The sequence below is a fragment of the Panthera onca genome, chromosome B2 (assembly GCF_046562875.1).
Source record: "Panthera onca isolate mPanOnc1 chromosome B2, mPanOnc1 haplotype 2, whole genome shotgun sequence".
NCBI classification, from domain to species: Eukaryota; Metazoa; Chordata; class Mammalia; order Carnivora; family Felidae; genus Panthera; species Panthera onca.
In genome coordinates this window covers 140658853-140681690 of record NC_138343.1, presented here as the reverse complement: position 1 = coordinate 140681690, position 22838 = coordinate 140658853, and the positions used below count along the sequence as shown (strand labels likewise).

General features: G+C 42.5%; 1 protein-coding gene across 13 annotated transcripts in view; it reads right to left on the bottom strand.

The window, feature by feature from the left end:
* ARID1B (AT-rich interaction domain 1B) overlaps window positions 1–22838 on the bottom strand; it is a 449099-nt gene that overhangs the window by 105953 nt on the left and 320308 nt on the right. For all 13 annotated transcript variants that reach the window (XM_078447506.2, XM_078447507.2, XM_060614472.3 and 10 more), the window contains one exon: window positions 22593–22836. In XM_078447506.2, coding sequence (XP_078303632.2) covers window positions 22593–22836 — 244 coding nt within the window. The remainder of the gene's footprint in view (window positions 1–22592; window positions 22837–22838) is intronic.

Below are 22838 nucleotides of genomic sequence, written 5' to 3'. Positions count from 1 at the left end.
TGGACTGCAGTGTTTCTGCTGAAAAATCTGCAGATGGGGTTTCCTTTGTATGGAACCACTTTCTTTTCTCTTGTTGCTTTTTTTTTCCTTTATTGCTGCTTTTTGCCATTTTAATTACTATGTGTCTTGGTGTGGACCTCTTTGGGATGGATTTTTGGGAGGATCTCTGCCTCCTGGATCTGGATCTCTATTTCCTTACCTAGATTAGGAAAGTTTTCAGCTATTATTTCTTCAAATAAATTTTCTGCCCCCTTATCTTTCTCTTCTTGAAATCCCTATAATGCAGATGTTATTACACTTGGAGTCATCGAGTTGCCTAAGACTATTCTCAATTTGTGTAATTTTCTTTCTTCTCCTTTACTCAGTGTACTTTCCATTACTCTGTCTTCCAGGTCGTTAATTCGTTCATCTGCTTCATCTAGCCTGCTATTTATTTCATCAAGTGTATTTTAAATTTCACTTATTGTGTTCATTTCAATGGGTTCTTTTTTATCTTTGTGTTAAGGGTCTCACTGATGCCCTCCACTTTTATGTCCAGTCCAGTGAGTATCTTTATGATAGTTGCTTTAAATTCTCTAGCAGGCATATTACTTCTATCTGTTTTGCTTTAGTGTCTTGCTGTGCTTTGGTCCCATTTTTCACTTGGGAGAGGTTTCTCTATCTTTTCATTTTTTCTTACTTTCTGTGTCTGTTTCTGTATTAGGAAAGTTAGCTACTTCTCTTATTCTTCCCAATAACAGCCATATGAAGAAGAGGTCCTGTAGCACCCTGCAGTGAAGTGTCCCCTTTTCCCCAGGGTCTGGCACTCCAGGGAGTGTCTCCTATGTTTGTTGTGTGTGCTCCGCTATTGAGTCTTGGTCTCTTTTTCCTTCAATCCAGTTGTCTGCAGAGGCTATCTTCGCCAATTGTGGGCAGCAAGGTGTGCAGTGGTCTGCCTGTAAAACGACACCTGCCCTTGCTGGAAGTGAGGTCCTGTAAAAGAGCACAGATCAGGAGATGTGCTGTTGGCAGAGCTTGCACTGGTCTTCTAGGGGGAGGGGCCTGCAGCTAGGGGACTCAGGGGAGCATAACTGGGAAGGGTGTATCCATGGAAGCATGGTGGGGCTTGGTTCCCGCAAATTAGGTAGAAAGTGTTAGTGTTGGGCTGGTTCCTGCAGGTGGCCACTGTTTATGCTGGGGGGCAGGGGAGTGAAATGGTGTGTGACACCGCCTTTGTTCCTGGAGCCATCTCCTTGTTATCCTTGTCACTCTGGGCCACACTCTGAGATGAGCAAATCACTCTGCCTCCTGTTTGCCCCCAGTTTCAAACTGCTGGTCTGTGCTGTACTTGCATGGGCTGTTTGTTTTGCTGTCTCTTTAAAGGTGGGGTCTCTCTTACCTCATGGCCTCAGGGCTTTCCCAGAGCTAAGCTAGCTGACTTCGAAAATTCCAGGTCTTTAAGTCCTGCTGTTTTTCAGAACTCACAAAATTTGGTCCTTCTCTTTTTCAAAGGCAAATATGATGAAGATCTGTCCTCCATGTTTGTGAGCATCCAGGTGTGAAAGCCTGTATTCTGCTCTTCTCCATGCTGCAGACTCCCTCCAAGCTGAGGAAGACCGTGGTCCACTTTGCTCCCAGACAGCATCTTCACTCTTCCTACCTTCTTCGATACGGCCTCTTCCCTGCCTTTAGTTGTGGAGTCTATTCTGCCAGTCTTTGGGTTGTTTCCTGGGTCATTTATGCTGATATGGATGTTATCTAGTTGTAACGTGAGCTTAGGGTCCTCCTACTCCGCCATCTTCCCAGCTGACTTGGTTTTATAAAATTGAAGTATAGTTGACACATCAAGTAACAGGCTATTGTTTTTGTGTAGGTGAATTTTGTATCTTGCCACAAAACTGAATCCTTCCATAGTTTGAGTTCATTTATCGTTGATTCTCTGAGGTCTTCCAGGTTTACTATTTTATCATCTGTAGATGGAGATAGTTTTCTTTGTTATGTAACCATTTTTATGCCTGGGGGTTCTCTTGTCTAACTGTGCTGGCCAACATCTCTGAGAACATTGCTGAGTAGTAGTGGAGACAATGCTCATCCTTGTCTTGCTTATATTTTAGTGGAAATGTCTCCAATGATTCCTCACTACCTAAGATACTGGTTTATAAACTAAAGCGTACACATTTTACCAGTTTGAGAAAGTACCTCTCAACTGCTATTTCCTTGAGTATTTTTATTATGATTGGGTATTGAATGTTATTAAAGGAGATACTTTTCTGCAAGTTTATTTACACTGTATATAATTATGAAAACCATTGTTAATATTAAACCAACCTTGAATTCCTGGAATAAATTTCACTTAGTCATGGTGCATTATTTCCTTATTGGTACTGTTGAGTTTTGTTTGCTAATATGTTCCTTGGGATTTTTACACTAGAATAGGCTTTGAGTGAAATTTTTCTAATTAAAAAGAGCTTTTAAGAACTAGACCCAGATAACCATCAAACTAAACACTTTTAGTAACAAAACACTGGGATTTCACAGAATCGGGAGAAAAGAGGCTAATATGCATATGTCTTCTCAATCAGCACACATCCAGTAATGTATAACTTAACAGTGTTTAGACTGAAACACGAATATATCATAGCTTGGTGAAGTGCACAGAGTAAGATGGTGGGGTAGTCAGTACAAAAAGTGCTAAATTCTATGTTTCTTACAGGTGACAGAGTTCTAGCGCTCACCTAAATTCTTGTTTTACTTCTTTGTTTACTGTTTCTCTCGTCTCACTAAAATGTAAGTTCCATGGGTATAGAGAGTTGCCTCTTTTGTTCCCTATGTCTGCTGAACCACACATACAGTAAGCACTCAATAAATATTTACTGAATAAATAAAGGTGTGACAGGAGCACCTGGGTGGCTCAGGTGGCTAAGCATCTGACTCTTGGTGTTGGCTCAGGTCATGATCTCACAGTTCATGCGTTAGAGCCCCACATCAGGCTCTGTGCTGACAGTGTAGAGCCTGCTTGGGATTTCTGTCACTCCCTCTCTCTTCGCTACTCCCCCACTCTCTCTCTCTCAAAATAAAAAAAACTTAAAAAAAAAAAAAGAGGTGTGACAGATTACTCCAAACCCAGATTAATAGTTAATTAAACCTTTAGTTATCAATAATCATGTAGCTGTACCTTATTATTCTAGATCAGAGATAGACAAAGTTTTTCTGTAAATTGCCAGAAAGTAAATATTTCAGGCTTTGCAGGCCATATGTTCTCTGTCACAACTATTCAACTCAGCTGTTGTAGTGCAAAAGCACCAAAGACAATATATAAACAAAATAGCATAAATAAAACTTTATTTACAAAGACAGGTGGTGAGCTGGATTTGGCCCAAAGGTGGTAGTTTGCTAATTCCTAGTTTAAATGATAGTATCAGTAAAAAAGAAACATTTCAGGCATAATTGCTCAATAAGTCAATAAACATCAAACAGTATTTATTAACAATAGCAATGAATTAACAATAGCAATATAAACCTGACGTACTCCCCCATATGTAACAAAGAGGACTACATAAATAAATGTCAGTAAGAGAATCTGGTTTATGTCCTTATAAAGTCAGATCTAGTGTAGGACGTACTGGCTTCCTCAGTACTTAATGCAAGCGAGGTTCTAAGATTAAAATTGCAAGTGCATTTAGCAGGTAAATTGTTAGGTAAGTGATGATTCGTAGTTTTATTTTCCCAACTTTTTTGGCCATATCAGAATAAACAAAAAGATCAGAACTACTGATGAGATGCAATTATGTAAGTTACACTCAATCACTGTTGTGTTGGGGGAGCAGAGAATAAACATGGGATGAATAGCATTTCCACATTAATCCTTTATTAAGGCTAAAACTTCCTGGCTTAATTCCTTCCTAAATTACTACAACACACAACTACAGAAATTCAATAAGAACAAAAACGCTAACTGAAGTACAACAGCCTCTGGCAAACAAATCATTCATCCTTCTAAAAGTAATACGGTGCTATCTTAATATAAAATACTAATAGGCAAAGAAATACCCAGAAATTCCATTTTTCAAAAGTTGTAGTGGGCAAAGAAAAAACATTTCTTCCGTTCATACATTTGCAGCTAAAAAATTTTTTAAAAAATCAACAAAACTAGAAAGGTTTTAGTGATCGAAGATGGAACAGTGATATAATTAATCAACATGGCAAAACTGGAGTGTGAATGACAGACACAACCTGATGTCAATTTTGCCAGGAATTCATTTACCTCTTCCAATTTTACCTCATTAGCTGACTTTTGGGCAAAAGTGGATAAAGGGAGAATAACATCTGGAATGCGTGTTTGCCTCACAAGTTCTTAAGTAAATAGGAGATGGTTTTACTTGAGTGTAAACAATAAAGTAAAAAATAAAAACCCACTGAGAACTTACTACGTAGAAGGCAATGTCCTACATGATATTTCTTCGTTAGTAATCCAAGGAGACTGGCTTCTTAAAATTAACATGAAACACCATAGAAACCCAGGCAATTTTGCTGTCCAATCTTCCTCAGTAAGGACACTTAGGGTATGTGGGGAATCATGGGGTGTTTGATAACAAAGACTTGGGTCCTATTCATAAATTCCTTGAAATTACCAAGGGTCAGAAAGGTTTATTGTTAGAAAACCAGTAGGGTCTGTGAATTCATGTGAAATGAATTGCTAAAACTGTGGTTGCCATCGAATTTTGAGAAGAAATAAGAAGTACTTCCAGTCACTTTACGAATACCTCTACTATGATCAAGTTCTTTCCCGAAATGCTGCTACACAATCAATCTATATCTCATAGTTTTTAGCAATTAGCAATTGAGTTATTCTTCTACTCTTCAGGAATTTTTGGAAGCAACATTAACTTTAGTGAGAAGTTAAAAAAACGCTGTAGAAATTATTGCTACCAATTAGCAATACGTCATGACCAAGATCGACTTTCATCTTGCACGTCTCTGCATTATTCAATTCTGCTATGTTCAAAACTAAGATATCGGGATGTTTTATTCTAATATATCCTCATACTTTCTTCATGTTATGGAAATCAGCTCTCTCTTAAATCTTTAGAGCAAAATATGGGTTTTACCTGCCATAGTCTGACTTTATAGGTCTTCTGGAAGACGTATTTCTTACATTCGGCCGATCCTGCTGGTCAGAGCACTGTAACTTCTTACTATGGGCTATATTCACAGAAGTTATTTCTTTACTTTCTAAAGCACGAAGTACCAGTTAGGATCTTTTCTTCTGCCATGATAAATGACAAATATGATTTTGTTATGAGATGGCACTGGTGGGTTGCATGGTTGGACTCCACATCTGAGGTAGGTAATCTTTGAACATCTTGTCTAAGATGGTGTCCAAACCAGTGTGTGGTAACAGAGCAGTTGTGCAATCCAAGCAGCCAAGGTTTCACGCGTCACTTTATTTTATTTTTTTTAGTGAACTTTGAACACCTGCATAATGCCTAATGGTAATAACGTGGGTGAAAAATGAGTTTTCAATAATCCATAAATTCATGGGATGTCCTAGTCTTAGGCATGTATTTAAATGAGTCAGAAAATCCACAAATTACTTTGAGCATGGTTATCTTTTTGTCAGTGTCTTCTAGTTCATTTGCTTCAAGAATGGAAACTTTAATGTACTCCAAAGCAGACATTTCAAATACACAATCTGCTCAGTTTCCACCTTACTGGTTATAGTTAAGAGTTTACCTGAAGTGTCTGAATGTGGACATATAGTACTTAATATTATTTGGTGATTTAAATAGGTCTGCTCTTTCCAGGAGGTGCTGCATTGGGGTTTGGAGGGTGGGAGAGCAGCTGGGAACAGACTGCCAACACAATTCTGAATTGTGAACAAAATCCACCTCAAATAAAAGCAGTATAATACATGAAGTAACAACACTCTCTCCTGGCTGTACCCTCCAGAGGAAATACAACCATAGCGGTCTGGTCCCCCAACTCTATTTTTTTAATTTTTTAATGTTTTTATTCTTTTTTGAGAGAGAGAGGGAGGTAGAGAGAGAGAGAGAGAGAGAGAGAGAGAGCACGAGCAGGGGAGGGGCAGAGAGACAGGGAGACACAGAATCCGAAGCAGGCTCCAAGCTCCGAGCTGTCAGCACAGAGCCCTTCACGGGGCTCGAACCCATGAAACATGAGATCATGACCTGAGCCGAAATCGGACACTTAACCAACTGAGCCACTCAGGTGCCCCTGGTCCCCCAACTTTAAAGAGTTAGTCTGAATCTGGAAAGACAAATCCTTCCACGTCCTATGGCTCAAACGTTCTTCCAAAGTAGAATTAGATTTCCCGAAATCTTTACCCAAGATAATGCCAACTATTGATGTGCCATCAGGTCCTATACAAATATACAGATGAGTCAGTACAGTGGAGGTGTACCTGCCCTGTGTACTTCTGAGTCATTGAAGGAATGAGGAAATTCCCAAGATGCCCCAAATGGGACAGAACCCGTAGAGGGCCCACATATCTTCATTCTAACTGGACAGTCAATCACCTGCTGGATTCAGCTTTTCCAGTATTGGCCCAACTGCAGTCTGAGGATTTAGAGCCTCCTTTCTAACTCCCTGCTAGCGTCCTGGAGAGGAGAGCCTCCGAGGCCTAGCAGCTGACAAATAAAAGACCAGCAAATATGGTGCATTCTATGTGAGAATTACGCCTTCAGAGTGGTTGTACCACAAGTGCTTTGGGGTTTCGTTTGTTCGCTTTTATTACGAAGACCAACTTGGTGTAACACATGTTTCATCTAGCCCACTGGATTCAAACTGAATTTTTCCAGTTGCTCTCTTTTATTAATATACCAAAGTTATGTAATGTCTTTCACATGGAAGTCAGTTTAATAGTCTGATTATCTGAAACTCATTACAGGCCTTTGGGGTGGATGCTTTTTTACAGAGAACTTGAGACAAGAACTGAAAAGGCTCTTGCAGGTGTGCAACAAGTCAGAGAACACAGACAACACAGATTTCTCGACTTTACTCTTCAGGTCACTACAGGCTTTGGTTAAAGATAAACTAGAATCCTGAAACACCGATGTACCAGAGATTCTCAGCTTTAAGACAGAACATTCTGGGGCGCCTTGGTGGCTCAGTCGGTGAAGTGTCCCACTGCGGCTCAGGTCATGATCTATCTTGTGGTTTGTGAGTTTGAGCCCTGTGTCGGGCTCTGTGCGGACAGCTCGAAGCCTGGAGCCCGCTTCAGATTCTGTGTCTCCCTCTCTCTGCCCCTCCCCCGCTCACGCTCGGTCTCTCTCTCAAAAATAAACATTTAAAAATTAATTAATTAATTAATTAATTTTTAAAAAAGGTCCTTGGTCTGGACTATTCCCAAGTGACCCGGAAGGAGCGGGAGAAAGGTGGCTTCTGGTTTTACGGCAGCTTGATTTTCAATGTGGACCTATAGCTGCTGCTGGGCCTGAGCAACGTGGCTCAACCCGGCTGGCCACGCTCCTCCCAGAGCCATTCAGCTCAGACAGTCTTTGCTCCCGCAATTACTCAGGCGAAGTGACTAAAACTGTGGTCGTGGAAAAAGAAAAGAAAGAAGGCCAGTAAACAGAAGACAAAACTTCAGGAAAGTTTATCAAGTTAAGTTAACTTCCGGTGTGACGACATGAAAAGGAAATAGGTAATACGACTAAAGATGTGATCTGGTTGAAAGCAGGAGTCACTTCCGCCTTTGGGCACCTTGGACAGGTCACGAGGTCTCCCTTCCGCATATCAGAGATGCACCGAAATTCCTACACAACCGTCCTTGGTCTGGACTATTCCTGTCTACACTCAGTGTTCTCACGGACACACACTCTTCTCAACAGCTTTAAAGCTCAGGCGTCCAATCCGAAGGTCTCTGGGGTGCAGAGCGAAACCCCTAGGGGTGGGGGAAGTCTACGTGCACTTGGGTGGCACACAGCTCCCCCCAGGGGGTGCGGCTCCACAGCGCTCTGTCGCGTGTAAGGAAGTGGCGGGTTCTGAACTTGCCTCGTGCATGATCCAGACACAGAACGCAGAACAGCTACCAGCTAAGCCTGCTCGAATCCCTGCTTTGATGTAAGGTAAGAGGCGGGGGAGGGGAAACCAGATCGAGCATGCAGTTTACATCTCTTCTCACTAGGACCAATTAATAAAGACAAAACCTAATTTCCCCCCGCTCTTACCCATTCTTATTCCTCCTCAATATTTTTCCTCTTTCTAAGATTCTTTTTTTGTTTGAGAAGCTTAATATTTGGCTGCCTTCTGAAGAAATGGGTATAGTGACAGATGAAAGACTTGCATTCATCGTATAATTCAGAATAAGGGAAAAATCGACTGCTGTGCATTTAAGATTCTAACAACCTTGCAATTTTGTACAGTCGTTTCCCCCACCCGTTCTTTTGAAGAAATCTGCTTTTATTCTGTTAATAACTAACCACAGTTGCAGCAGCATGGATCCGATTAGCAGTTCTTATGGTACAAAGGGGAGAGGAAAAAAAAGCTGTGAACAGGGTTGCCAATTTGTCCACCTGGGCCCCCAGGAGAAAGATTAGATGAGGCGCCTGCCTGCTCCCTTTTTTCCACTTGATCGCTGCTCTGTGCTGCCTGATAGAGACAGGCCTTTTTAACGCCAAGGCACTTTCTTTCCTTTAACAAAAGTTTCCTTTGCCTCCATCCTCTCTTGTCACAGATTTCTCATTCTGGGTCCCCACATGTCATGACAACTCTCAACTGCAAACATGAGTAGCTGTGAAAAGTGCCACACGCTGATGCTTACTCACTGGAGTCCCCCGGCATCCACACCAGAAATGCACAAAGGAGTGCTCACACGCCCCGCAGGGAGGACTCCCTTGATTTGCGGACCCAGGGCGGTGCACATGGTCAGTTTCCTAGGCCTAGAAATGCTGCTTTCGAATATATGATAACACAGGAAAAGATAGATACTTTGGCAATTAAATATTAGAATTTGAGGAAAATAGCACAGCATATATAAACCTGGGACCAACGGACCAAGTTACTGGTATTACAGGCAACATGGTTTCTACATATTTTCTATTTAGAAATGGAACTGTTAGGGTGCCTGGGTGGCTCAGTTGGTTAAACATCTGACTCTTGGTCTTGGCTTAGGTCATGATCTCATGGTTGGTGAGATCAAGCCCCGCATCGGGCTGTATGCTGACAGCATGAAGCCTGTTTGGGATTCTCTGTCTCGTGCTCTCTCTGCCCCTCCCTTGCTCGTGCTCTCTCTCTCTCTCTCTCTCAAAAAAAAAAAAACAAAAAAACAAAAAAACAAAAAACACATGAAAAAAATCTTCAAAAAAAAAAGGTATGGAATTGTCAACTTATGTACTAAAATACTATTCTCTAAAGGTTTTAAAAATTCATTATATCTGTAACTACACTAAATAATGAGCGCTTATTTTTGTGATAAAACGTAAGCCTTCTAAATTCTTGGTATAAAACTACTTTTATTTTATTTTATTTTATTCTTTTTCTTTTGAGGGAGAGAGAGAGAGAGTGAGCAAGCAAGTTGGGGAGTGGGTGGAGGGGGAGAGAGAAAGAATCCCAAGCAGGTTTCCACGCTCAGCATGGAGCCCAATGCAGGGCTTGATCCCATGACACCGAGATCACGACCCGAGCCAAAACCAAGAGTCAGACGCTCAACCGACTGCAGACACCCAGGTGCCCCTAAAACTACTTTTAAAATTGACAGAAAGCTAAAGCATTGCATCATGCTGAAAAACTTAAAGAAATCCAAAGCTTCTGATGGAAATCTCTATGTTCCAAGAGGTGCAGCCAACCGTTAGCAGCACCGGGGGCGGCTGTGTGGGGAGAGGAACAGCAGTGCTCTCAGGGGCCACTTAGGACCAAAGCAGGGTCTGGAACAGGGCCTGGCCATGGGCAATGTGACAGTCTCCGAGCTGACTGCAGAGGGGCCTGGGGGACTGAGCCCAGGTCACCGGGGGCCTCTGGTATGGGAGTCGTTCTGAGAGCACAGGAGACAGACTAAGGCAACACGGACAGGAAGGAAGGCATTCTGGACCATATGCTCGTGTGTTTTTCATCAATTCTTTAATTTCAGACTCAAGTCGGTGTTCGGCAAGTATGCTTTTGAAATGTATGTTTTTCACAAACAGCCATTTTTATCTTCCACTTGTCACTTTCAAATATCTCAAGCGTAGGATTCATGTGTTGCTGAAGCCCAGATTCCAGTCTTGCTAGCCCTTGCTCACCACCCCATGTTTATCTAGCCAACACGGATGCCACTTAGTTGGGGGATGGGAATATCATCTGGATTATGACAATACTCCCCATAACCAATCTGTTCGTAACTGGCCATTTTCTTTGAAAATAGGGTTAGTTATTAGTAAGAGATAATTTATTGAAAATAATGAGACAATGAAAAAAGTTGGATATTGGACAATTCCAGAATTATGCTATGATCTAGAAAAAAATCTTTTTTAATGTTTATTTTTGAGAGAGACAGAGAGACAGAGACAGAGAGAGAGACAGAGAACATGAGCAAGGGAGGGGCAGAGGCGGAAGGAGACACAGAATCCAAAGCAGGCTCCAGGCTCCAAGCTGTCTGCACAGAGCCCAATGCAGGCTCAAACCCACAAACCATGAGATCCTGACCTGACCTGAAGTCGGATGCTCAAACCACGGAGCCACCCAGGTGCCCCTGCTACAATTTTTATATGGCACAATTTTTGTGTATTATGGATTAAAATCAGGCAGGGCCTACACTACAGAAGTCTGGTTTAGACTGACAAATCTTACGACTACTACTTCAGGTTTTATTTTTAAGGGAAAAGAAAGTAAAATCATCTGTCACGGTGGAATCCCTTCCAGGAGAAAGGGAAATAGAATGATCCCATGAACTGTGAAATACAAAGGTAGAAAGATGGCTCCCAGTCCACAGGAGGACAGGTCATAGAAGTAATCAACTTTACAACTTTCTTTTCTTGAGTTCCTATTTATTCTAAGCGAACTGTAAACTCTTTAATTTGGTCAGCATTTACTGAGTATGCTCTGACTTGCCAGGCATTATGCTTGGCACCAGGGATTTAAAAAAAAAAAAAAAAAAAAAAAAAAAAAGCAGTGCTCACTGCCCTCGACAGGCCCCTGGGCCAGCTGGAGAACCACCGAGAGACAGGTGGACTCTCCTTGGCACGGAGGGAGCCGTAGGCCTTTGCAAAGGGAAGGACGTTGGACTCGGATCATCGAGAATAAGTAGTTTTCCAGGCTAGCGAGGGCGGGATGGATACTCCGGGCAAAAGGAATTTGGCTCTAGGAGCAAGCTGCTGACGTAAAGCCACAATCAGTAGGTATGAACACGTGGAATACTGAACTAGTTCCCGCTGTCAACTTCCAATATTAGGCACTGATGCAACATACAAAAAAAGAGAGACTATAGACACTGAGGTTCAGCTCTCAAAAAAATACAGGTTTTCGTCCTTTTTCAAGTAGAATTTAAATGACATGATTCTTGGATTTTGTGTGAAACAGACTTCAAGGAACAATTGTGAAACTAGGGGTTATGTTAACATTGGAGTTAGCCCTAAGAATATAGCAATTATTTTATCACAAGAATTTTCTTCCTGTGACATTATAATTTCAATTGAATCCCAACCTATTTATAGCAAGGTCAAAAGATGGCAACATGCTGCCCTAAAAACATGAGGTATTTATCCATAAAATTCCTCTGACTAATACATACATGATGGTAAGTGGGAACCCTGGCTCCCTTTAAAACATGCCCTCAGGACATTTCTAGAGAAGTGCTAAGCTGTACTGGGAGGGAGGGGAAGTGGTCTCTCCATATTCTAGAAACACTTTCTTGGGTGGCTTCCAGAACCCCAGCTCTCCCTGGTTTTCCACTTTTACCACTGGCTATCGTTGCCTTCCCTGTTCACACAGTCTCTACACGTCTCAGTGCCGTAGGGTTCAGTCCTCAGGATGCTTCTCTCAGTATTTCTCAACCTTGGCTATACAAAATAATCACCCGGAGAGCTTTTTAAAAAGTACTGGTGGAGGACTGCAGCCGGACCCACTAATTCGGCACCTCTGGGGGCTGGGCCTCGCACCCATCCTCTCCCAGGATGCTCTGTGCAGCCAGGGTTGGGAACGACTGACTTTTGCTCGTTTCCCAGGTCAACAGTTCCCAGACCAGCAGCTTCAGCATCAACTAGGAACATGCTGGAAATGCAGATTCTCCAGCTCTACCCCAAACCTACTGAGTCAGAAACTGGGTATGAAGCCCAGTCACCTGCTCTCCCAAGCCCTCCAGGTGATTATGATGCAGGCTAGGTGCCTTAGGTAATCTCGTCGAGAATGCTGATGACTCACAAACGTACTTCTAGAGCCTAGATCTCTGCTCGGAATCCAGATTCTTCTTAGAACCAGCTGCCAATTCAAAATCTCCCTTTGGATGCCTAATAAGCATCTCAAATGTAACAAGTTCAAAACCAAACTCTTGATTCCCTCTTCAAAAACTTGCTCTTTTCTTTGTCTTCCAGTGTACAGAACCACCATTTGCCAAACTTAGGGGTCAAAACTCTTCCGCCCCCATCTCTGCTACTCACACATCCCGCCGTGACCAACCTCCCCTAGGCTACTGAAGTAGCCTCCTAATCAGTCTCCCCACTTCCAACCTTGACCCCTGTAGCCCACTTAGCAACCAGGATGACCCTTTTAAAGCATATATCGGATCACCCCATTCTCTGCCTTCTCTTCCTGCCAAGTGGCTTCCGATTATACTTAAAATAAGTTCTTAAATCCCAATCGTAACTTACAAAGCCCCATGTAAGCTGGCCCTTGGTTACCCTTAGATCTAACTGCCTACCCACGCTGTCCCCATCTCCCCCTCCTTACTGTGCTCCAGCCCCAATGACTTCCTTGCCCAGCACACCAAACGCAATACTGATCCAGGGCCCGTGTGCTTGCTGGCTCTCTGCGGGGGTCCCTGCCTCCCAGATATTCACTGAGTGAATGCTTTTGCCTTTGTTCACTGAGTCCCTTGTTCGAATATTAATTTCTAAGAGACACCTATCCCAATCACTGCTGTCTGAAAGAAGCAACCTGATTTTTTTCCCCTAACCATACCTGGTAATAAACTACATTTCCCATCTTTCCCGCTAGGATTTAAGTTTCATGAGGACAGGGTCCTTTGTCATTTATGTTCAGCGCATTGTCCCCAGTTCCCAGAAACACGCCTGCAGCATAAGATGTATTCGGGACTTGGCCGAATCAATGAATGAAAAGAAGAGAATGATAAACAAGGGCGGAAGGAAAAGGAGCAGTTGGGCCCGTTGGCCTTTCTCAGGACATCACCTGATTTATCCAACAGCAAAAGTACAACATGCTACTTTTCAAAAAAACCACCCAGTGAATTAATACATTTGGCATCCTCAGCAAGGTCACATTCTTGGCATTCAGCTATATGCATTTAGTGTAGTTTGCAAGTACAAACTCCTATGTCACTTTCTGTTTGGAAGGGAGAACATCAACATTAACAATCCCTGGTTATATCATTTATAAACATGCAGATGTGAATTATTAAAGATTAATGCATTTTAGGATTGGTGTCGGCATTCCGTTTGTCTCATGCCGAAACCAATTCTGTTCTTCATTAGTCAATGACAACCCGTATCACCCTGTTATGGAAGAGAAATCAAAGGTGCAAGTGTGTGAGTTGAGAGTAAGTGATGAAACTGATTAGTAAGAGACTTAACGGCTATAATCAATCAACACATCATAATAATCCTGGCTCCAGGGCTATCAGAAGACAGGGAAATAGCCGTAACACCCGCCTGTTCACTTCACAACTGGTATTTATTCCCTTTAGAAAATACAGAAACACAGACCACAAGTTTGTGAAGTCAGCTTTAGGGACATCTTGACTCTAAGTACCACTCATTTTATCACCACTTTCCTAAATGAGAAGTCAGATGATTTGGGAGACTTTTACTTCTGGGCTAAAATTAGTTCCCAAAAGCTTTGGTACCCCTCCATTCCAATTCCTCGCCTCCCACGGAGGACAGAAAACACAGCAGGTCAATGCCAACAGCATTTCAAATGCAGCAGCACTCTGCTGATTCAAGAAGCAGCATTACTCAGTTAAGCACAAGTTTAGAGGGGGTGCCAGTCTACTCAGCTGGAGAAATGAAATCAAACAGTAAACAAGGTGAATGAAGTGCTCCTACAGTGAACAGTGTAAAAAAATAATGGAAAAGTGGGCGTGGACGGCTGGATCAGCCAGGGAAACACATTAGCCGCTGCTAACCTGACAGAGCGAGAATGACACCAAAACACTACCCTGGTGACATGGCCTTCCCTATATGTTCAGACACAGAAGACCGAAGAAAGGGAATGGAAAATGAGAGGAGAGTTTAAACTGAACTGCGTAACTTAATTTTAACTGAGAGGGGGAGCCAACACCGACTGGGAATGCGTATTTTGATGTGTGTTAATGTTCTCTTCTTTCTGAATGTGAAGGAAGAAGTGGAAAAGGTTTAGTTGGAAATCCGGTGGAATGGAAGAACTGAAAACATTTCTGCTTTTGACAAAAAGAAGAAATACTCACTTCCCAATTATCAACATACCTGACTTGGGTCCGGAGGGGCCTCCTAAGCAAAGGGTAGCTCAGAGCCCTGGGGCACCTGCTTTAAATGCAAGGGTCTGGCCGCAGGTCAGCAGTGGGGGACCTGCCCTCGAGAAACAGCAGGAGCATATCCATGACCAAAGTGCCGAGTCTCCATAACCAGGCTCCTGGTCGGAATTTTAAATTAGTGCCCTAAAGGGGGAGGCTCTCGTATCTAAGAACTACGGCACACGGAGATGCAATCACATCTCTCACAAAGACAAAATATATAGTTGCTTTCTTAAGTGTTGCTAAGCATCATTTGGAATGGATCTGAAATTACTGTTTTGTGTAACATACAAATAGTTTACTTTGTAAGGGGGAAAAAAATACTGGCTGAAGTTCTCCACGGTTTGTAGAACTGCTGAATTGATGTTTTCCAGGCTGCCACAGATTAAAAACACGGATAGATCAATGGCATTTTGTGTTTAAGAATTTTTTTTTTCTTCCTGCTCAGCTTGCCAATAAGCAGCATGCATTTTCCTTGCAACAAGCTGTTGCAGGATTTCTACTTCGAGAGAAGCCAAAAAGGAACACTTGATAGATGTTTTAAAATAAGATTACCAGGTAGGGTGACTGTGCAGACTTTCAAGTAAAAAATGTGTCATTACGTGCAGTGCCATTTCAGAGACGCTACTGATGTGATCATGACAGGAAACCGGTTTAGAACCACTTACACAGAGTGAAATAAACTCATAATTTTACCCTGAGTTTTAAGCAAAGATAAACTGAAGAGTGGAAAATTTATTTATTTAGGATGGGTTAGGCTTCAGCCCTTAGAGTTCTAAAAATCCGACAGGAATGGATTAAAAAAGCGAGAGATACTGGCTTGCACCCTCCGGTGTTCATTTTATAGGTACTAATCTTGACAAATTAGACCAGGAACTATCATTTCCTCTCACTAAAATCCTTCCTGTTCACTCCAGCCTATGACTAACTCCTAAATGCAATTCATTTTTCTCTTTCCCATTATAGCATCCTTCCAGAATCTGCTTGTCTGAATGTCAGATTAAGCAAGAAAATGAGTTTTTTGACCAGAATATCTTCTTGTTTGTCTGTGCGGCTCTATCGGCTCCCACGGAAATCTCAGCTCTCACTTGCTAAGCAGAGGGGAGAACCAGGTGAGCACTTCCACAGGAGAGCTCTGAATATACCATGGTGCTGCCCAAAGAGTTTACATTTTCCATAGTTAATCAGATACGTGCTGCCCTTTTGGGAGTTCATTCTTTCAGCATCTCTCAGATTTTCCCGAGGGGTGCAAATTCATGATGACCAGCTGGTAGGCGGGATGCATCACTCACCATCCAGGAACTGACATGATAATGCTTCAGAGAATCAGGCTTAACTATAAGGTAACTGGTGCTTTATTATGAGAGTGGAGGGGCGATCTCTGGCAAATCCATTCTACAGGCTCTTAAAACCTGTGGTCCTTTTCACAGGACGCAATGAAAGTCATCTGCCAGGTCTGAGTCTGCACAGGTAAAGGGGCACAGACGGCCGGGCGCTCTGCGTCCAGGGGGGCTCCCGGGAAGCCACTCAGTCCTGGAGGCTGCCTGCAGACGTGCGCCCTGGGGAATGCTCCAGCCCACTGCAGAGGCAGGGAAAGGAGGGCTTCCAGAGGAGGGAGGCACGGATAGCAAAAGATGGGAGTGATGAGGACAGCTCTTGAAAGATTAATGAAAGACTCCTCTCCACCTCGCCCTCCTCCCTCACGGTCTCTCAGCTCTTAAACCACCCTGACCCAGGGCCGCCCAGTCTCCTTCGGCCAGCAGTGGAGCTGGGGAGGGGCGATGTGGGAGGTGAGACTTCAAATAGCAAGGCACATAAAACTGAAAAATGGAGAGTTCTACTTTCATATCTGATGCAACTCTATTTTCTCTCTGCCTGTGATGGCCAGGAAGATAGGATCTTTGATTAGTCTTAAAATAGATACCTACGACTAAGCCAGAAGGAATGGCCACGAAAACAAACATGTATTCATCAGGACACTAACATGAAAACCTAGCTGTGTATCTTTGGTCCCAGGCTGTTCTAATCTGTAGCCCTTCTCCTGTCAGATGAAAGGGACTTAAAATTGGACTCTTGGCACAGATGCCGGTTCTTAAAAAAAAAAAAAAAAGAGAGAGACGAGGGAAATCTACTCGGAGATTTACAGTTACCATCGTTAGGTCTTTGTTAACGCAACCGATGAACTGCTCCTCGCAGTCTGAACAGTTAAAGTTTTTGTAAACAAAAGTGTTTCTCAGGCTGTGAAGTGTTAATTTCTGCCTGCCTATCACCATTCCCCGCTGTACGCTCACCCTTCTTAATATTTAAACACTGTGGCTGCTTACAGCACACGGAGGAAAAAGCTGACAAAAGCCTTTAGCCAATAAAATAAAAATAAAAAAAGTTGGGCTTATTTACATTTTTGCTTTGTTAGTAAACTGGAATGGTTGGCTCTGGAGGCAAGACAAGTGAAATTAACATCCACTAAATCTTCTGGCAACGGCAATGCTTTCTGATGCTGTGCTGTGTCAGCCTCACTGCGTGCTAGGACGAACGAGGCCCAGTGTAAGACCCGCACGATACATTCAAGATCCAAGAGTTTATTTCCCTAAAACCGAGGCAAACAACTCTCGGATGTAAGCCAGTAAGCAGCCAAAGTACAGTGGGATGGGATCATTTATTAGAAGGGAAACCAGATGCCTAATATCAGACCTCGCAGAATCAACTGCACCCGATGTTAGATTTGCCCGATTTAAATGTGTATATACATGCACACTGCCAATTAGAAAGATGAAGATATTTCATTTCCGTCTCTAAGTATAAATACATCAACGTAAAGAGGAGAGAGAAATGAAAACAATCAGCAAAAACCAAGAAAATTTATCATGGCACGGGGGGATGTAGTAACGTATACATTTGGGTCCTCAAATGCTCATTTAGATTAAACAACCAGGGCTGAAATTCTTTAACTTCTAACCATAGACTGCTGCAGTGCTGGAGTTATGTTCAAACAAAGGGAGAATCCATGTGGCTACTTACCACGAAAAATCTCCATCCTGCTTTTCAAAAGAACGCAGGAAGGAAAAGCCCCACTGAGTTAGGGATGTGCCAGGGCCGATGTGGTGCCAGAATGTATCACAGTAGTTGTTCCCATGACACTCACAATGTTCGTGAGGCAGCATGATAGGAGGGCAAATTTGCAGTGGGTGGAGAAACGGTTTAACAGGCAAGAAACAGATTCAGCCATTCGGGATGCTTTACTGGGCTTTTGTTTATCTACCTCTGTGATAGTTCTCATTAGCTGTCAATTTCATTCTCCAGGACAGAGATGGAGAAAAATGACTGCTCTTTTTTCAACAAACCCTGGGAAGCAGCACTAGGAAGAAGCCCCCACAACATTCTGGCTTTACAGCATCTAGGCTATCAGCCACACGACAGCTGTGCATTTGAACAATGACTTGCTGGAGAGACAATGATTGAAAGAGTCAAGCTGACACAGGGAGAGGCAGTAGCAAGTCGAGTAGGAGGTGATGGGAGAGAAGTGAGGTCAGAAAAAACAAGTTAGTGCTGGGAATGAGAGGAAGGGGGAGAAAAGAAAGCACAAGACTACAGACAGAAAAAATAAAAATGGGGAAATTCCAAACAGATGTTCCCAAAGCAGCAGTCTGAGTATCCTGCCCTGGGTGGGAAACCATGTGATCACTACCTGGTGGTTTTACTTCACCGGTACAGACTCACAGGCCAAGGGCGGGAGACTGTACATTATCTTAGGATCTAACGTGGATTAACAAAATTTAAACATAAGGACTGAGGATGGGAAAGAGAAGGTGAGATTACTAAATGGGCCTGATTGTTCTCTAAGGGAAAAGTGTCTTTGCATTTGGTTAAATTAAAAAAAAAAAGAGCAACGTTATGACCATCCCTAAAATGTGGTTTTATTACCTATGACAAATTTACACAAATACATTAAAAAAAAAAAAAAAAAAGGAAATAAACAAGGGCATATAGGCTAAGTGGAGGGAAAGAGAAGACCAAATTCTTTTTCGACAAAAATATGCATGATTTCTAACAAATCCCCTTAAAATAACAACACCTAAGATTTACGATGAGCATCTCTCAAAAACGGATGTTGTAATGTCCCTAGGCTCAGCTTTGGGAACAGAATGGAGAAACAGGTAGCATCTGGACTCAAGCCATGGAGGACGGCCACCAGGAGGTACAGGGCCAGCATGTGGACAAATGTGTGAGTCCTCTGCATGAATTAAAAAAGGGTGCCCCTTCCCACAGAACAGCCTGAATTTCACTCCCATTTACCCCTATGGCCCATGTCCTTGTCCAGTGAGGAACCTGCTCAACTGCATGTGGCAGCCAAGGCTAATGCCACTGAGAGGGTGGTACTGATCAGTTAGTTGATGTGGTCTCAATACATAAAAAAAGTATGAGGAATCACCCCAGATTTTAAACTGCATCCGTTGTTAAATTTTACGTTAGACTGCCTGCTCATCGTACCACACAATCATCAGTTTGCCTGGGATCTAAGTGAAGCAAGGGTGCGGATGCTTGTTCCCCCTCCTTTGGACTTTCTCAGACCTAATCCCCAAGAAGATCAACCACTAACCTACCATCTTTTTTTCCCCCAAGTTAGAAGAAACACAGATTCAACTTTGTAAAAATACATTATGCTTTCATGGCTGGCTCTGAGCAGGTCCTACTGAGTAACCTCAGTAAACACAGCAAATCCTCACTGGAAACTTGGCATTCATGGCTTCTGAAATGCACAAGAACACCACTGGATTACCAATCAGAAGACTTGCCAAAACCACCTGTGCTGCTCTGGACAGCACAGGGCAAGCCTCCGGGTCTCGGTTAACGATAACCAGAACCACAGCGACAGGGAACACGCACTGAGTGTTTACCATGTGTCTCCTTTATGTGCATCAACATTTAACCTTTACAGGAACCCTAGGAGGTGGTTATTATCTTTACAAATGCAGAAACTGAGGCACAGAGAGGCTCAGAGGCCTGTCCGAGGTTATAAAACTAGTAGGTGGCGATAAAATGAGGTGAGATCAGGGGCGCCTGGGTGGCGCAGTCAGTTAAGCGTCTGACTTCAGCCAGGTCACGATCTCGCGGTCTGTGAGTTCGAGCCCCGCGTCGGGCTCTGGGCTGATGGCTCGGAGCCTGGAGCCTGTTTCCGATTCTGTATCTCCCTCTCTCTCTGCCTCTCCCCCGTTCATGCTCTGTCTCTCTCTGTCCCAAAAATAAATAAAAAAAGGTGAAAAAAAAATTAAAAAAAAAAAAAAAAAAATGAGGTGAGATCAGCTAATTATATAAAAGTCCATCCAGATGCAGTGTTGTGGTTCCACCCAGGAGAAAAGTGAACAGGTGTCAAAACTGCCGACCAACTTTTCCAGGAGGTCACTCCTCTTAGAATAACACGAACCTTAAAGAAACGTTCTCTCTGCCATGTTTTGCACAGTCCCATTACTCTGTACCTTCACACTCAGCAAACGTGGTTACGGATCTACTTGAAGAGCGTTCCTCCCCACCAAAAGTGGAACTTCCGCTGTGTCGTTTTTTCCCTGTGCCACATGGATGCAAGGAGCTGATCTGGACTAGTATGGTGAAATGAAAACGTAGGCCCTGGGCGGTTAGCATTTCGGACCCAAGCTTAAAAACACGCTGTGTGCTTTAAACAACGTTTCCAAGAAACCTGAAAGCATTCTACTACAGACAGACTTACTTTCCCAAGAAGCTGGCAGACAGATTCCTACTCAGGTCCTTACCCGCAGCGACTACAAACAACAGGCCTCATTTGAGATGGGGCTAGGGGGTCATCAGAAGCGTAATCCGCTGACCAACTCTATGCTGCACAACACAGAGCTAAGCACCAGACTCTGAAGCCAGTTCACCTGCCGAGCTACCTCCTCCACAGTATGTGGTACCATGTGTCCAAAGTGAGCCCTTTTGTTGGGTATGTGTTCTACACCACATCAAAATCCAAACAGTGAAAAAGGAGTTTCAAAATCCCCACTGGAATGATAAACATATGTATGAAAATCACCAGATTGTGAATTGCCCATGTCAGGAATTTTAAATAAAAAGCTACAATATCTTTATCCCTCTGAGGAGTTTTCATTGAAGTTACTATTACTAAGAAAAGTCCTTTTGATCCAATTTTCGAAAGGAGTTCTTACTCAACAAGTACAATACTTTACATATGACTTCCTAATGTTTAGGTAGTTGATGCTTCAAAAATCATCTCAATACCAAAAACTGCCTAAGGATTTCTGGAATATAAAGTATTCGGAGCTTTAAAAATGTTGAAGGTGGGTAAATCCAGGTTTAATTACAATCTCTGTAAGGACGAACATATTTCTAAAAGAAAGGTTAACATCAGAATGCCTAAATCAAAATGTGCTATATTATAGCTGTATCTAAAATATGGATGAACCTTAGAAACAGAACCTTTAGTCAAAAAAGCAAATTGTGGGAGACCATTTACAGCATGAATGGATAACCACATTTTCTGTTTTGATAAGAATCTTCCTAGTTTATGCCTGCTGTCCCCTAATTATTAATAGCAACACTTCCATGCCCCCAAAAGTATCTCAGCTTGGTTGATAAATTATATAGTCACTCTACATAAGTTTCTATAAATCTCAAAACTCAATAAAACTAATATTTTCTATGAATTTTTATAATAAAATTCTTCAACAAAACAAAACAAAACACCCAAAAAGAACAATTAAAAAAAACTATTCACAGAGTATTTGAGGCAGGGAAGAGGGACGGGACTAAAGATAAGAAAGGAACACACAGGTAGACACAGCAAAACTGGTAATATTCCAATTCTTAAACAGGACGGTGGGTTCACGAGTATTCATTTGATAGCTATGTCTCATCATTGGCATGTTGTATGTGTTCACATATATGCATATATATATATGTTTATCTCTCTCTCTCTCTCTATATATATATATACATGTTTATCTATATCTATATATATATATGTTTATCTATACAAATATAGATTTATTAGATATCTATCTATATAGATATAGATATCTATATAAATATAAACATATATATAGATTTATATATAAAACATCCCATAATAAGCATTTTTTAAATACAAAAGGAATAAAACGTAAGAAGGGGTAAAACTACCACCCGTGCTTTCAAGAGAACAGAATAAACTATCAGAAGATTTATCCACAATTTAACATTCGTTCTAATACATTAGTAAAAGGCACTTTCCGGCAGCCACCTAGATCATGTTAGCAAAAGCTACGTGGAAATAAATTACATTTAGTAATTTGCTGATAAAAGAAAGGGATGATGTTGACAGAAGAAAGCTGGAAGGAGTATGATGCAACAGAAAGACAGACAAACACCCCCACGTACACAATAAAGGGGGTAAAAGACACCGACGAAGTGTGGCTGCTGAGTTCACCGGCGCGTGAACTCCTTACGTCAAAACCAGGAGGCGAGTCTCCACCAGTGACGAGGACGTGAGTGTGTGCTGGCCCAGTAAAACACTGGCAGGTACACACACCACACGTTGGAAGCTGACTGCCACGGAATAAATTAAATAGAACCATAAAAACTGAGGCCGACACTTGTCCACAATCTTACCTCAGTGGCACTCATCAACAGAGAATCTTATGCATAGAATCATTACAAAACAGACCCCGAGAATAAATAAATTTCTGGCGTTAAGGTCAATGTCCAAACCAAAAACATCAAACTAGCAGGCGATTTTAGTAACGGAGTGTTTATTGTTTATTCATTAGTTGAATATCTTCGGGAATCGGGACTCTCAACGTTATGCTTCTAACACATGGTTCCATTACCATGTGGTTTCATCACCACGTTTTTGAATAGTAAAACAAACCATGGGAGGTATGTCGCCATTTATGAACACTAGGTCTGTCTTGACCACCGAGTGGAATAATAAATATTAAGAAATGAATACCTGGAATACTTGCGGGAGAAATTGGGCCAGATCGTGACTGGTTGCTTCCCACGGGAGAGCCGACAGGAGAAGGCGACGGGCCCCCGGGGATGCTGGAGAGATGGGGGGATGCGTGTGGAGAGAAAGGCGACTGAGCAGGGTTGCTCTGATCCCCTTGGCTGCTCGTGGATCCAGACGCACTGACTGCTGAGCTCAGAGTGGCTTCCGTTCCCGTGGGGAGGTCATCAATGGAGCCAGACAGGTCCT